The 16,471-nt window shown below is 42.9% G+C and overlaps 1 protein-coding gene across 5 annotated transcripts; it reads right to left on the bottom strand.

Annotated features, from left to right (window-relative positions):
• Positions 3,819-16,074, bottom strand: LOC8078953. 5 transcript variants are annotated; one of them, XM_002460875.2, is made up of 16 exons: positions 15,523-15,952; positions 13,943-14,157; positions 13,420-13,556; positions 13,219-13,329; positions 13,034-13,135; positions 12,117-12,225; positions 11,806-12,006; positions 10,806-10,974; positions 10,633-10,714; positions 10,453-10,546; positions 9,589-9,685; positions 6,841-6,934; positions 6,114-6,186; positions 5,255-5,428; positions 4,459-4,581; positions 3,819-4,193 (listed from the first exon to the last, which is right to left on the bottom strand). In XM_002460875.2, the coding sequence occupies exons 1-16, from the start codon at positions 15,551-15,553 to the stop codon at positions 4,032-4,034; spliced, it is 1,974 nt and encodes a 657-aa protein (XP_002460920.1). In that variant the 5' UTR covers positions 15,554-15,952; the 3' UTR covers positions 3,819-4,031. The 5 variants fall into 5 exon arrangements, with proteins under 5 accessions (XP_002460920.1, XP_021309062.1, XP_021309060.1 ...); XM_021453387.1 differs by lacking the exon at positions 15,523-15,952 and having other exon boundaries at positions 3,875-4,193; positions 13,219-13,340; positions 13,943-14,084; XM_021453385.1 differs by lacking the exon at positions 15,523-15,952 and having other exon boundaries at positions 3,875-4,193; positions 13,219-13,324; positions 13,943-14,084.

The following is a 16,471-nucleotide window of genomic DNA, read 5'->3' as shown; positions in this document are numbered from 1 at the left end:
AACATGGTCATAAGATTTCTTTTACTACAGTATATATCGCAAAACAGAAAACTGAAAATAGACGATCTTTACTTCCAAATGAATCAGAATGGAGTAAAATGGATGTCTAAAAAAATCAAAACGACTTATAATTAGAACGGATGGAGTACTACGTTAGACAATTTATAAAAAAAAGATATTGATGCTTATCATATTAAATAAGTATCGTTGAATTTGACATGAAGTATTTATTCTAATAGCATATCTATTTAAAGTCATATATGTTAATAATATTTTATATAAACTTAGTTAAGCTAAAGATAGTTTAACTTTGACCGGACCTAGAATTGCATGGTCCTTGGATGGAGATAGTACATACTTCTTTAACAAAATCCTATATTCCGTTACCTACTATGCTCCTTTTACAAATGCCTATGCGACAGTAGGAAGGTAGCCTCTTCCCTTTCCCTTTCACTAGCTTTCCTACCACTCGTAGCTGGTAGATGAGTGGTGCATTGTGACAAACGAGCGGATAAAATACATGCCCACGTACCATTCACTCCTTTTCATTTCAAATCACAACCATCGTGGAGGATTCCATTTGCGATCTTTCTTTATTGGGAATACGCAGTTACCGTGAATTACTGGTAATAATAAGGGCACTCACAATGCAGACTCTATTATAGAGTCTAAAGTTATTTATTACTTCGAACAATGTGGACTTGGAGTCTAAATAAGACTTGGAGTCTTATTTTTTCTACCTCTTTCTTCAATAAATATGCTGCCACATCAGCAAAATACCATAAATAATATGTAATTAAGTGTCTTGGACTCTGTGATAGAGTCTTGCATTGTGAGTGCCCTAACTGATAAAACAAACACAGCAGCTGTAAATAAAATAAAATAAAATAAAATAAAATTAAAGGTCACTCGTCCATCAGGTCCATGTAGTAGCCGTCTAGTATCTGCATGTTTGGATGGTCTCTGTTTTTCCTCGGTTCCAGCTCTCACTCACACTGATGAGTGAGAGTCACAGGTACTCCTACTACTCATTCTGCTTGTGGTCCACGTCCGCTCCACAAAAAGGTTTCCATCGCGTGCTGCATTTGGCATTGCCATTTACGACGCAAAGTGTGCGCGCGGCCGTGGGATGGGAATGGCTTTGGCTGGCTGAAAAGGTTCCCCACCTGAATGTTTGGACTGTAAAAGCTATAGCCTACAGTGATTGAAGCCCCATCAGTGATCAATCACCACCAAAGCAATGCATAAACGGCATCATCGCAGTCGGAGCAAGCGAAGAGCCAAAGAGCTGGAGGATAAGGCAGGCAATCGACCTCACTGTGGTAATCTGCTGATTTAACAGGTGAATGAATTATCGATCCTAGCTATTCGCCGGAGAAAAAGTTTTTCAGCTCCGCAACAAAAAGGAGCGGATAAATGCTTACGTCCAAGCAGGACGAGACAAGTGGAGCAAATGCGCCACTCCAATGATTCAGTGGAATCGATCGCCGTGCCCCGTGGAGGAGATGAGAGGAGGGTCATTTTCAGGCAGCCGAATCCATGATTGTTCGTTAAGCTACGTGTTGGCTCGGCACAGAGTGAGCTAAGGCTTTGATTAGATGTGAAATTTTTTTAGATTTCTCTACTGTAACATTTTTGTTTGTTTGTGGTAAATATTATCCAATCATAGGCTAACTAGGGTCAAAAGATTCGTCTCACGATTTATAGACAAACTGTGTAATTCGTTTTTATTTATATTTATATTTAGTGCTTTATGCATATGACGCAAGATTCGATGTGACGTAGAATCTTGAAAACTTTTTGGATTTTGATGAGAACTAAACAAGGCCTAAGCTATGCAAATATACGGGCCGTTTAGTTTGTGATTTTTTTTGCTATTATGGCATTTTTTGTTTGTGTTGGATAATTAGTATCTAATCATGAATTAACTAGATTTAAAAAATTCGTCTAATAAATTATAGACGAATTATATAATTAGCTATTTTTATATATTTATTGCTTCATGCATTTGCTGTAAGATTCAATTTGACGAGAAATTTTAAAAACTTTGCATTTTCAGGAAGTAAACAGCCCCATAGCGAAGATGAGTCATTTCACTGATACAAACTGCACCCGGATTCGTGGACTGCTATGATTTTATTCTTTCCGGTTCCAGAATAACAGGCGAGCGAGTACGCAAGAGGGGGGGAGAATCTTGCAGCTGTGGGAAGCTCAGATAGGCTCTCCACGTCAGTTCGGCCGGCCGAGGGCAACCGATTTGACCGAAAACCTGGACCAGCTCACAGTAACCGCAGATGAGATGAGAGCACCGGGGGCACGGAGTAACGCCGTAACGGCACTCAGACTCGCTCCCGCTCTCCTACGGTCCTACCGGTCAGAGCACGGGTACTGCTGGATGAGATCAGGCGATCAGCGAATGGCCCATGGCCTGCACTCACTCTCTGATCAGCCAAATCAGCTCAAGATCTCCGGTCTACTCAGTTTTCTCTGTCTCACAAATGAGATTGGGCCTTGTTTAGTTCACCCCAAAATTCAAAAACATTTTAAGATTTTTCGTAACTAATCTTGTGACACATGCATGAAGCACTAAATATAGACAAAAACAAAAACTAATTTGTACAATTTGTCTGTAATTTAGAGATGAATCTTTTGAGCATAGTTAGTCTATAGTTGGACAATAATTATTAAATACAAACGAAAATAATTCAGTTTCAAAATTTAAAAACTTTTTACAACTAAACAAGGCATTGGTAAAGAAATATGGAATAAAATGAAATAAAATCAGTGCTGATAAATGTTGCGGAAACAGCCCATCGACTATTGCAACAGCAACCCCTTTAAGAATGCAACAGTTTTGTCTGCCAGACATGCCGGCGCAACTTGCCCAACAGCACCACACATCTGGATCAAAATTTCGCGACATGGAAAAGATCTTTCTTCTTTTTTCTTTCTTTCTTTCTTACCCCAAAGCCAGCCCCAAGGCCAGACACGAGGATTGTTCTGCCAGCCTTTTATCTTCTTGGAACACAAGGGTCCGGGTCCGGCGTGGCTGGACCTGGACGACGAAGGCGACAAGTGACAACAAATAAATAACGACACTTGTTGCTCACTCTCCAGGGATGGCTTCTGTGGAACCCGTGACAACGACCTCGATGCAAGCGTTTGTGTGTGTTCTCTCCCTCGGTTCACATGGGGTATATATAGATATATAGATAGATATTAATCGGACGGACATGTTTGGGGGGAAATCATCGTGGGTGGATGGGCGACAGCGACGGCGCGCCCGTGCCGAAAGCCAGGAACCACCCTGTTTTTGGAAGCTTATTACTACCTGTGAATGTGATGACGCCCCGGGGATAACGTAGATTATTAACAAAAACGGGGCCTGAAACGGCCCCCGATCCGGTGGTCTGGGTCCGGGGAGCTCTCCGCGTCGGGCCATGGCGCTACCGACCTCGAAAGAGACGGGGCACCGCGGCGGCAGCGTCAGCTTCCGTCGCGAGACGAGAATCGTCGTCACGGCAGGAACGCGATTGAATGCGCCTTCGGAGGGTGTAAACCTGCGCTGCTAATTGCAAAAAGGAAACGGAAGGTAACAGCTGGGCAGGAGAATATTTCCGCCTCAGCTCTTTCCATGGGTAGGGCTAGGGGATTGAAAGCTTTAAACGCACGCCACGCGACTCACCGACACAGGAACGGCTGGGAATCGAGAGGCGGGGAATGCCAATCTCGTGTCGTGTCAATACTGTTGCAGCAGATAGGGCCCACTTCCGGTAGCTATCTGGGCCTTGTAACAGGGTTGGGCTGCTCCCTATCTCTGGACCACATCATCTTGGTTTTTTTTTCTCCGGCTTCATGCAACTCTCAAGCCAGATTCAAAAGATGCACCAGGACTAGTTTAGTCCAGGTTTGATGAGCGGATCGATCATCAAGGGTAGATTAGATCCCTACATAGATAACATAATACACAACCATATATATACAACAAAGGCCCTAAACTGAAAGGGCATGAACATTTGGCAGCCATTGCACTAAGACCTGCAGGTGCGGTATACCTCACCCCGCATCACATCTACCGGTCCATGATCCAGCGTATATCGATCCGGGCCAAGATACATGCCAGTCTTCTCCATAAGGGCCAGGCCTTCCTCCCTTCCATACCGTGAAGAATAAAGCTTCAGGTATTCGATGTCCTGCGTTGAAAATGCAACAACAAACTGCCGTCAGCACAGGGCAACATCGACCATAGTGTTTCATATTTCCAATGGAAATCTATTGAAACAGTGGGGTTGGTTCCTAACATTCGTCTGAGAAGTATAACCCTTGAATGACAAAGCCTTGGTAGGACAGTCTAGTTCAGATAGTAGTTTTCTCAGCAAATACTTTCAAACTAAATATTTCTAACTCCATTGCTCAAAAGCTAGATTTGTTAAGAAAAATAATCAGCAAAATTATCACCTGCATGCCACTGAGAATGCGCTCTAGCCGGGTGGAAGCAACTGGTTCATGTGACGAAGAAAACACTTCACCAGGGTAAAACAGGACACCGTCGCCAGGAGGAAGGCCACGTCGGAAACAGATCTGTGGCACCGCCAAGTTTGAGAATCAGAAATGAAGCAATAGTCGACGCTCGTAGATGTAAAGAGCTGAGCTCAGTCACAACAACAATGTACTATGATTTCTAGAATAAGAATACAAAATGGTTTGCTCAAACATTAACCGCAGAAAATTATAATCTCAATGTAAACTAAAACCCAAAATCTATTCCCAAACGTAGACTAGAGTTAAACTTTTAAAGAGTTGTATCACCAGAATGCTAATATATAAAACAAGAATCACTAGCCACTGGCATATTTGCTAGAGTTTATCTCAGTGTTGAAGTAAAAGAGAAGTGTCATTAGCATATGACTGTAGCACGAACAGTTAGTCTATTCAAATTTAGTCTTACTTTCTCTAGATGTACAGCATGAGCGCCCCCACAGCATCTTGCTTACAGCCTTACAGTCATACACTCAGACACTTCGATATGCAAGACTTCAACAATCAAACCTAGGTCACATACACATGTAACTTCTTTTTGTCACATGACCTAATACTTCTCTGTAGTTTTAACATCTTTCAAAACAAAGACTAAATCACAAGACTATCAGTATATACTGCAAATCTTGCAACAGGGGACAGGTATAACCGCAAAAAATAAGACAATAAGCAGTTGGTAAATATTCAAAAACACTTTGCCTTCCCCACAGTATACCTCAGCACTTGGGATCATAGCCTTCTCATAGCAGTTGGTACCCCAATAAAGGAATCCTGTCCCACCTTCCTTCCACACTCTCCACATCACAGCCCGGTGCTGGGTTCCACGCATTCCAATGTGCCAGTTTGGTTGAGGATCAGAAGGGCCCATACAAACATATGTCCACCACTCCTAAATAGAATCCAGATAATCCCATCAAGATATAAATTTTATAGATAACAGAGAACTCCATGCTTGAATGGTAAATGGAAGTTAAAGATAAATGAGAAAAAACAAAATATTGATTGGGACAGTTGAGTTTGGAAAGAGTAGGCTGTAGGCCTGTAGCACAATCTGGAAACATGAAGTACGCTTCAATGCAGACTGCAGTACCTAAAATAAAGATAACAGTACATAGGTAACATAACTATACATTTAAGACTATATATGCACAGTTCTTCATGCACTCAACAGAAAAGAAATTCCCCAAAACACCTCATAACATCATTGCTAGAATCTCATAAAATATAAATAAATCATTCAATCACAAGAGAAGAAATTTTGGTCTCTAACCACAGCCAGCAACGATACATACCAAAATACTAGAGACAAAGGGCCATGTCAGCACCATATGACAATAGAAACAACAAAAGAAAAAAGAACAGTAAAATGTAAGGATTTGTTCATGAAAATATTTCATAAATGTATGAAACTGGGAGCTCTCATCCAATTAGCTTACTTGATTTTATAGTGTTAGAATCAATGTTAGTTGGAAAAACAAATAACGTGATGTCAACCCTCTCTGAGAATGGACTAATGCAACTAAAAAGGCCATGGTTTATGAATTTACTATTTTGGAGGAATAGAATCTTCTTACCTCACCAAGATCAGGCCGTAATTCAGCAATAATATCCTTCACTAGGTCTTCTCTTGTGCCAAGAACCCATTCACTGTATAAGAAGACAACAGATCAATAATCGAGGTGGCTTATTGGTGAGATTGATGTAGTGTAACATTATCATTAGTTTACACCAAGCCACCAGTGCTTCTACTAGCCTCTGACACATATCTAACCTTCATGAAGTGACACCACATCCCCAACATGTATTGGAGATAAGCTCCATCAGATTGTCAGTGCTATGTAATCATAATGCCAGTGCCTTGTGAGTAGGGGGATTTTGTTTTTTTCTAACACAGGTTAATTGTTCAATCTATTTTGGCCTAAATTTTTGTAACGGTTAATGTGAACTCTCGAGACCTTGCCCAATTGATACATAAGCTAGGGTCCTCACTCCAGATTCATAAGGCAATAGTGCAAGATATTATGAAACATTAACACTCTGAACCTTATGTTATGTTAGTATAATCTAAGTAGCATAGTCATGAAACAGTTTATCACAAGTACATTAGCCAAGTGAAATTGAATAAATGGTGCAACATATTAAGAAAACATCTCCAAATCATGTTGTGGCTACACATGCATGTTGCTTCAGCTTTCAATGTCTTTTTTCACTACTGCGCCTGAGCATGTTCCTTCAATGTCACCCCCCACAGAATTTAGCAAACTAGTAGAATACAAAAAATAAGCCAGCAGCAGTGGATACCTTGTGCAAAAGATTTGTGTGTGCGGACGCAGAACATTTGGAACTTTCACAAAAGCTTCAAATGTAGAGGGAGCCAGTTCAGAGCCACTTGGGCCTACACAGATCATTGAAATTATAAGGAAAATATATCCTTATATGCTAGTAATTCGTGACTTGTCAACCACAATGTTTTATACAGGCATAGTCATCTAAATTTCCAGAACCTAACACTAACAATGCACCAGGAAAGTGACAGAATATTTTCGCCTCACGCAAATAATCATATGTCCATTTCATGGGAGAAAGTTCAGCAGCCTATTTGTTATGGTGGCTTAGGTATCCATAATCTTGAAGTTCTGGGTTGGTCTCTTCATATAAGGTGGCTGTGGGAACAGAAGATTGACGAGGAAAGTATTTGGGCTGGACTGCCAGTTCAGGTTCCATGCAGTGCTCAGACCTTATTTAAGTTGCTGTGCAAACCATGGTGGGCAATGGTGCTTCAATCAAGTTCTGGTCAGACTGTTGGCTCCATGGCAAGACAATAGCTGAAGATGCTCCCAACATGATTCAGATCATTCCCAAGAGAGCAGGGAAGCAACGAATGGTGGCTCAAGCTTTGCATAACAGAAGATGGATGTCAGACATCAAGGGGGGCTCTGACAGTAGAGGTGCTGGTGGAGTACCTGCAAATCTGTTTGTTGATGATTTTCATCTCCAACATGACATCCCCAATCATCATCAGTGGTTGCTTATGGGGTCTGGTTCTTAACGGGTGTTTTTTACTGGGACCATGATTTTTTGCATCTTGTAAGTGGGTTTGGAAATCTTGGGCCACTCTCTGTTTACTTTATTTGGTCGGCAATTAAGGGCCGCTGTTGGACAAAAAGAGGACTTCCTCACCCGTCTGTTTGCCCTGTATGTGATCAAGCTGATGAAACAATAAAGCATACCCTGGTTGCTTGTGTTTCCACAAGGCAGGTTTGGACAGCTATCTTTCATGTGTTGGGCTTGCTTCCCCTCACTTTTCTAGCTGGTGGTGCAAAACAATCAAGGCTGTTCCAAAAGAGCTAAGAGGACTGAATTCACTCATCATTCTGGTTGCTTGGGAGTTGTGGAAGCATAGGAATGCTTGTGTCTTCTAGGGTGTTAGTCCTTGTGTCCAAAGAGTTTTAGCTGTAGTTTCTGAAGAGTGTTTGTGGTGTTGGGCTGGAGCTAAGGCTCTGCAACAGCTTCTTAGTAAGTGGGCATCTGTTTTTCATAGTGTGTGGCACTAAAGAGTCCTGTTTTTTGGTTACTTGGGGGAAGAGCCTCTCCTCCATTGTTTTTATTCTCTTCTTAATGATTCGGCGAGCATGCATGTGGCTCGTCTTCTGCCTTTCATAACCTCACAACAGGTGCACACAATAGCCACCCATTTAAGTCGAGTGAATTTCTCATACGGAATCCTTTATTGGACGTAGCATTTGTTATAGGCATTGAAATTTATTTGATTTGGTTAAAATAAGGTCAAGCCAAGCTCAATTAAATATATAAAAGATGGCTAGCTCATTATCATTGGTACACGACCCGTGCAAGAAGTTGTACATCCTGCGCAACTAGTTAGTTATAAAAAGGTGTACGGCTGTGAACAAAACCATAGTTTTTAAGGCGTCGCCTAGGCGACGCCTTGGCGTCTGGGCGAGATTTGAAACGGGGCATCGCAGTCGCTGTGTCCATCTCGCGTATGGCGTCGTAAGGCGGCGGAAGGCGTCGCCGAGGCGTCCTTTTCTCCAAGGCGGACGCCGCGAGACAGAAACGCACGCGGAAAAGAGTGGCGCCGCGGGCTTGCGCGGGAAAAGAGCGCAGCGATGCGCGCGTGCGGGAAAGAAGCCACTGCGCGCCTACAGCTCCCGCCCTCCACAATCCCCATCGTGTCAATTCATTTGAGAGAGGGGGAGGGAGAGGGATAGGAAGGAGAGAGAGGAAAGGAGGAGAGTGCGGCGGCGCACCTGAATCCGGCGGCCGCGGCAGCACCGGCGTAGGCGACTGCACCGCGCGAGCCAGGCCCGCCCGCGTGAGTCCGCCCCGTCCGTGACGCGATTCCTGCGCCGTCCGCCGCGAGCCCGCGACTGATTCTGCTCCGTCGGGCTAGCAGGTATGTCCTCCCCTCCTCTTTCCTTTGCTGCTCCGTGGCTTTGCTCTTCCTCCCCTTCTTCCTCTGCTCTTCCCCCTCATTCCCTTGCTCTGCTCCTATTCCTCTGCTTTTCCCCCTCATTCCCCTGCTCTGCTCCTATTCCTCTGCTCTTCCCCCTCATTCCCCTGCTCTGCTGCTATTTATTCTATGTTAGAGTTTGATAGGTGGAAAGGATAGCTCACAAGTGTGCTCCTCTCTTTCTGATGCATGTTTGATGTGGTTGCCTTTGCCTAATTGCTGTGAATGATTAACATATGCTTGTCTGTCTAAGAGAGGATAAATTATTGATATGTGTCATTGTTATATGTGCCTCTGAGGCTCTGATTGTAAACAACTGGAAACAGGAGGGAATTGGCAGCAGAAAGGTATGTATAAGTGTATGTTTGTGCTGTCCTATGGAAGGTTAGAGTATGTGTATGGCGTCGCCTCGCCGAGCGCCTAACTCGCCTAGGCGTCTGGAAGGTGGTGGAGCGCCGCAGCTCGCCTTACCGCCTTAAAAACTATGAACAAAACCCAAGTATGAAAGTATGTTTCTGGATAGAGGCAACGCCATCGAGGAAAGAAAAAAAGGCCATCAGATTTTGTCTTATACTCACCACAATAGTAAGTTGTCAAAATTCGCACATCAGGTGCATATGACCGCAGCTCATTTGAGATGTTGCATATCATGTCATACTGTTCCACATTTAATGGCTGAAATATTGGAAACAATGGTAAGATTCCTGTAGGGAAATTCATCTTCAATGGTTGAAGTGACAAAGAAGAGACTTTAACAACATAGTTTCCTTCAATAATCATTACACACTAGGGGAATAGAAGTGATTATGCTGGCAACTTCAATGACTTTATTATCAAACCTCTAAAGCGATGATCAGTTATGCAGTGGCATTGCAAATACAAGCTGCCTTCACTAAAATGACTTGCACGTTTATTGGAGCTGTGTACTTCCTTAACCATCATTTCTATTTGTATCTCAGATGACATAACAGATACTACTTTGTACAGGACTGGATGTAATTAATGGCAACAGAACACCAACAAACAACATAGCAAATAATTTTCTTCATCAAAATTAGACAGAAACACGTATAATATCATGTCTCTTATTTCAGAAAAAATAAATACATGTTGAGAAATGGTATAGCCTCCAATGGCTAATTGCTACCAATGATTACTTCCAAGATTGAGTTAAGCAGGTCATGCTAGGAACTGAAAGTCGATATGGGGCCAGGAGGGACACTACAAGCCGAGTGAAAATTCAACTTTCCGTTGCAGGAGCATGTCCACTGGACGTGCATAATAAAACTAAAAGGAGAACCCAAAGGAGTAATTCCATATCTTCGATTGCAAGTAGAGTGGACATTGGAAACCATACCCATAACTGCAACAGGTTTCTCCCTACTCCATGCATCTGAATGGGTGTCCCCAGAAATCAGGACATATAAGGTAAAATAACGCACCTCATCCCACAAATAGAAGTAAGCTTTGGACCAATGAGGCTTTGATTTTAAGATTTCAACCTCTCTTCTCAGGGAATTTTTTGCAGCATCTGTACTGTTAACAAGGAGCCAAATTAATTAAAGCACCAAGCTGAATCAGATAAGATGGTATAAATTTTAGAAGGATTATTAGAGTGATACCATGATAGGATAGGTGCATAGGGTACAGCATATGCTGCTAATCTTGGGTCAGAGTAATATTCATTAGCCTTCGGATGATCAGCTAAAAAAACAGAAGAGTAGAAAATGACATCACATAAGTTCAATGAACCAGTATATTCTTTTGTGTGAGAAAAAAAAAATCCAAGCATTACCAGGCCAAGGGCATGTGTACGCTAGAATGCGCATGCTATCACCCCATCTGCAGAAAAATGGACTGATTCTATATTGGAGGAGCCACCTAAAGTGATGATCCAGTGCACTATACCATCCTTCAGTGCCATGCTCCAAACAGAATCGATCTTCAATGACAGTTTCAGATATCTAACATGTAGTCAAAGGAGAACACATCCATATGTCCACAACTCAAATGCGAATTGTTAGTAGCTTCAACAAGACACTGATATGACAATACAATCATAAATTCTAATATGCGGTTCTGGTTATGTGTTGCTGCCAGGGGGCTGATTGCAGATATTGTAGATGAACATGGTGCATGGATGAGGGACAGGATTTCACACCTGTTCTCACCGACGAGGGTGAGACACATGCGCAGTAGAAGCGTTGGTGACTGGCGCAGGGGTCAAGAGATGATGAGAACCCATAGTCACTGGGAACAGGTAACTATACCATGTTCCTCATCCCAGCAGCACATTGTTCCTATTCCGGGAATGTGGGGACAATCTCGCCCCCACCTTGTCTAAACCTTTCTTAAATATATTGCATTCCTTGAGTCATTGACCTAGATACATCGCCCCTTACCATATAGGGACCCCAACTTGATGACCAAATAAACCTAAAGATAGAAACCTCATATATTGGATACATTCTCTCATGAATTCAACGTTCTAAAGTCCAGACTGAACTCTAATTTCCAAATCCTATCACAGCTTTTCATAAATCAACTTATGGGGGTGGGGGTGTTGGGGGGTGGGGGGTACGTTGATCAAGGGCAAGAGTACAGCTGTCCCTATGGCACAAGACGTGTCCGGCTGTGGCACCAGCAGTCCTAATACCGCCTTCTGTTGCTGCCATCTCTGCTGGGCCAAGCAGGCCCATGAAGCACACCCCATTGCACCCAGTCCCATAACAGTTGCACAGCACAGAAATGGAAATGGAAATGGAACATAGTAGAAAGGAATATTGCCAGGATACACCAAAAACAGCAGGTAAAGAAGGTGTCACTGGGAGAGTGAAATCCCAAACAGTAAGGCTTAGCTTCAAGCGAACTGAAACATTGTTCATAACATCTTCATCCATCATGTCTCCAAATCCATTATTCTCTTGACAGTCCTGGAGTGCTGGATTATCCAACACCCTCCTCAGTGCACTAGAAGCTGATGTTAGTCTTTGTACCTAAATGTTATAGTACAATTAGACAAAAAAAAAAGGAATAACATGTTTTTTTGTTTGAAAGTAGGAATAACATGGTTAGTCCTTAAGAATATATTATCAGAGCAGAATACCATTTCCTCTGGTGATGAGTAGTCTCTGGGTCCAGTGAGGTCAAGACAACTTCTTAATTCTCTATATAGCCTGTACTTTTCAGATTTTGGTAGAGATTCTGTTCTGGAACTGCTACCAGAAATTAGGTCAGTAAGAAAGTATAGCCCAGAAATCAAAGCTAATCAGCTAATGTAACCTGGACAATGGTGTCCACATGCAAGTATCATATCATGACACTCAAACTTGGGATTCTTGTTCAAGAGCGGTGTGAAACAATGTCTTTACAGTAAAGTGATTGTTTCATACTTACTTGACCTGAATCCTTTCAGATTTTTTCAAAGGTAGCAAGGTATATAAGCAGGTAAACTTACAAGGTTACTCAAGATTCTGAATTTGACATCTCAAGTAACAAATTTTAATAAAAGCTATATATCGCTTAATGAATAATCATTCCACCACAGTATATCCGGTATATTCATATACAATATGTTTAATGGCATCTCTTGTTCTAACATACTCCCTCCATTCCAAATTATAAGTCATTCCAAGAATCTTGGAGAGTCAAAGCATTTCAAGTTTGACCAAAATTATTGAGAGAATTACAAAGATTTATTACATGAAATAGGTATTACTATGAAAATATAATTAATGAGCAATCTAATGGCACTTAGTAGGTACCATAAATGTTATTATCTTATCATATAAATTTGGTCAAACTTGAGATGGTTTGACTCTCCAAGATTCGTGGAATGGCTTATAATTTGGGATGGAGGGAACACATGTGAACACTTGGGCCAGCATTATAAGTAAGAATTAGTTTTTCTGCCCAAGCATGCCAGATAAGATGGACCTGTTTGGTGCCCTTTTTCTGTAAGACTAAAGGCAACTTTTTTTACATCTAAGACAACAGGATAGAAATGAGCAAGGAAAGTCTTACTCTAATTCTGTCTTAACTGCAGTAATGAATATTTCACCCTCATATAAACCAGGTGGTTGCCCACATGGAACATTTAATGATACCCAAACTGCAGCTGTCTCCCTGCACAAGCAAAGTCAAATCTACATATATATAAGAGGAAAAAAGTAGATACAAGTCAGATTTCCAAAGCACAGAAACGGTACCCTGGTTGAAGAGTTACTTGAGGACTGAGTGGATCAATAGGAACAAGAGCATCTGGTACACCTAAGATAGGCACCACACGTCGCAAAGTTATGGACTGACCAACGACTAACCTGGTACAACACTGTTATAATCATCGGAATAGAACTGTGCGAATGCTAGTCTTCCCTAATAAAGATGTTCTAAATTTTAAACAAACAAACCTGTCTCCTGAGGAGGAGCAGAGATCTGTGCATTGTATCTGCACAGACCCTGCAATACCTGAAGTTGCCCACGAAACCTTTGGCCGTAAAGCAATTTGAAAACTTTCCCTTTCATTTCTTGCTGCCAAAAGGTTGACCTAAAGGAAAATTTAAAGTTTGGAAATTTTGGTAACATAATTAAATAGTAATAAGTCAAATCATGACTGAAAGCACAATGAATCTGATCACAGTTGAAAAATGCAATACCACATTTAAAAGAGCAAGGAACAGATATGTCTTGGGTGTGTGTGTGTATAGTGGGGAGGTTAATTTACTCCCCAGTGTATTCCCTTCTTGGGTGTGGGTGTGTGTGTATAGTGGGGAGGTTATTTTACTCCCCAGTGTATTCCCTTCTTTCTTAATGGAATGATGCACAATTCTCTTGGGTGTTTGAGAAATGAGAAAGAAAACACTCCATATATCAGGGAAATAATTGAACAGCTGAAGCAAGAAACCGGTGTCAACAAAAGGTAATCCAACTTACTTTCTCTAGAGGTCGAGGCACTTCTTGCTGGCTAACATTTGCTGTGCTGGGCATAGACCAAACATGCAAAAGATCTTCTGAGTGTACTTTTGTAGGATCAATCACACCAGCACCAAGATTTGTACCCCGCAAGCCTCCATCCACCCATCCATAGCTAGTCCCTCCTCCAGCTACACCTTCAACAGGCGGTACTGAAACATTTTGTGTCTTTCCTCCTGTGATGACACAAAAGGAGAATGATCTACAGTAAGACCAAAGTGGGATCTAAGCAACAAGGTTACTATATCTAATGGATGTCAATCAAAATCCAAAAATAAGATAAAATCTATCATTGTTAGTAAGAAAGCTATTGCTCATCATGAACCAGAAATTACGGTATGCAAAAGGTTTTCGGCCAATGATATACTGTGCAACAAAATGCAAACTGTCAGCATAAGAGGCTGCAATGCACTTGACATTGAAAGAAATGAAACAATGTTGAGCCCAATGGATAAAGGAATGTGCAAGCTATGAACACTATGTTAATCATCCCCATCTTTTATCCCCATCTCTCTGAATAATACAGTATGGTCACAGTTCATGTGCTTAGCTCAACTCATACATGTTTCCCGTCACAACTTGGTAGGAATACTTGTGTCCTCTGATACATTATAATTTGGGAAGCATCTATTGTAAACCCATCACTTGACGCATCCCTCCCTGTAGGCTGTACTCTAAATTAACCTCGTCCAAAGTCTGATGTACTGAGATACGTATCACGATATCACCTCAAATATGGATGCGCACAAGATATTTCTCCATCTAAGTATGATATCGATATGGGTGTGTACTAATGGATCTTGGGTAGAACAAGTGAATGAGTCTGGGCTTAGTCAGATATATGAGTAAAAATCCTTGAGCCTGCACAGAAATGGTGCATCTCAAGCTAATTAGCCATTCAGAGCCTGTGTGGATATGTTACTCCTCGAGCTACTTAGCCATTCAGTCTCACCATTTCATTGCTTCACTACCATCCCTAAACCTTTTGGCTCGATCCATTTCCTATATTGAAGCATTCACAGTTAAGCCAAACTAATAGCATGGTTTTGGCCTCCAAAGCAACAATGATATAAAGTGCACGATAACACACTTTTATGCTCATGGCTGATTGCATTGAGTTGCCAGGTTGCCAATGGCAACAGTGAATGACAATACGAGCTTGACCATCCCCATCAAAGTTGGGTTCACAATTCGCATTACACCATTAAGCTCAGATCAAAACAAATATCAACAACTGCCGTCCAACGGAAGAGGTTCGAGCGACAATCGAATAACCTATATAGTGACTAAACATCTACACAAGCAGCGAGCAAACGCGCCACATCGGTCCCAGTAACGACACACCGCGAGCTCATGTGGAGGGCACTGCAATTCAGCGCCCGCCGACCAGCTCTACACGCAGAGTAAGTGAAGCAAACAAGTACAATCCGGGAGCATCCAACGGAGCCCGGTCGCGCGATCGAGCTGTCCCAGGGAGCAACCCAGTTCGATCAAACGGCGAAGGAAGGAGAGGATGAGGTTCACGGGATCAATGGGTGTACCTGCGGCGGAGTTGGAATCGCTTGGGTCCATCAAGGCGCCGGCGGAAGGACGACGGATCCGGAAGCGCAGCGGCGGTGGCGCACAGCGTTTACGAGTTGGGAGTGGCGCGGGGAAGGGCTGAATGGGGGGGAGGAGGATTGGAGGAAGCAGTTGCTGTGTGTTCTCGAGACCCCCGACCTCTCACGGAACCGGAGGCGGGGAGAGGGGCAACCGGCAGACGCAGGCGGGGACCCCGACCTTACCGACGGTAGCGTGGCGGCCTGGCGGGGATCAATGATCACTCCTGGTGACTGGCTGTCGTGCTGCGGTGGTGGCGTGGTGCGGCGTGGAGGTGGGCTGCTGCCTGGTGGCACCCTGGCGTCTGCTTGACAGGGGTTGCGGGGGAGGACCGGAGGAGAGCAATAAACGAAGGGGGAGGATTGAGGAGGAACCGCCGACGTGAACCCCGCTCCGGAAAGCTCCTCGGTCCGAGGCTTTTTTTGCCTTGCAAAACGCGATACGCATACTTCCTCTCGTGAGCCCGTGCCAAGGCAAGGTACATGCGGGGCTGCGCGCCGGCCGTGCGGCGCCGTGGAGGTGGTTAACGACGGGCATACGAGCGCCTCACAAAAAGTAAGGCCTTGTTTAGTTCGCAAAAATTTTCAAAATTCCCCGTCACATCGAATCTTTGGTCGCATGCATGGAGCATTAAATATAGATAAAAATAAAAACTAACTGTACAGTTTACCTGTAATTTGTGAGATAAATCTTTTGAGCCTAGTTACTCCATGATTGGACAATGTTTGTCAAATAAAAACGAAAGTGCTACAGTAGCCAAAAACCAAAGTTTTTGCCAACTAAACAAGGCCTAAGCCTTGCCTTGCAAAGGATTGAACACGCCACTTGATGGCACATGGGTCACACATCACACGGACACCTGCTAAGTCCGGTGTGATTTTATAACGATTG

Source organism: Sorghum bicolor, chromosome 2 (assembly GCF_000003195.3).
Source record: "Sorghum bicolor cultivar BTx623 chromosome 2, Sorghum_bicolor_NCBIv3, whole genome shotgun sequence".
Classification (NCBI taxonomy): domain Eukaryota; kingdom Viridiplantae; phylum Streptophyta; class Magnoliopsida; order Poales; family Poaceae; genus Sorghum; species Sorghum bicolor.
Note: the sequence above shows the minus strand (reverse complement) of the source record. Positions and strands in the feature narration are given on the sequence as shown.

Excerpts from the sequence above, each read along its gene's own strand:
- LOC8078953 (XM_002460875.2), bottom strand. The coding sequence starts at position 15,553 with ATGGACCCAAGCGATTCCAACTCCGCCGCAG. Across the intron at positions 12,007-12,116 it reads ACTCATCACCAGAGGAAATG|GTACAAAGACTAACATCAGC; the intron begins GTATTCTGCTCT and ends TATAACATTTAG. Across the intron at positions 6,187-6,840 it reads ACACAAATCTTTTGCACAAG|TGAATGGGTTCTTGGCACAA; the intron begins GTATCCACTGCT and ends CTTCTTATACAG.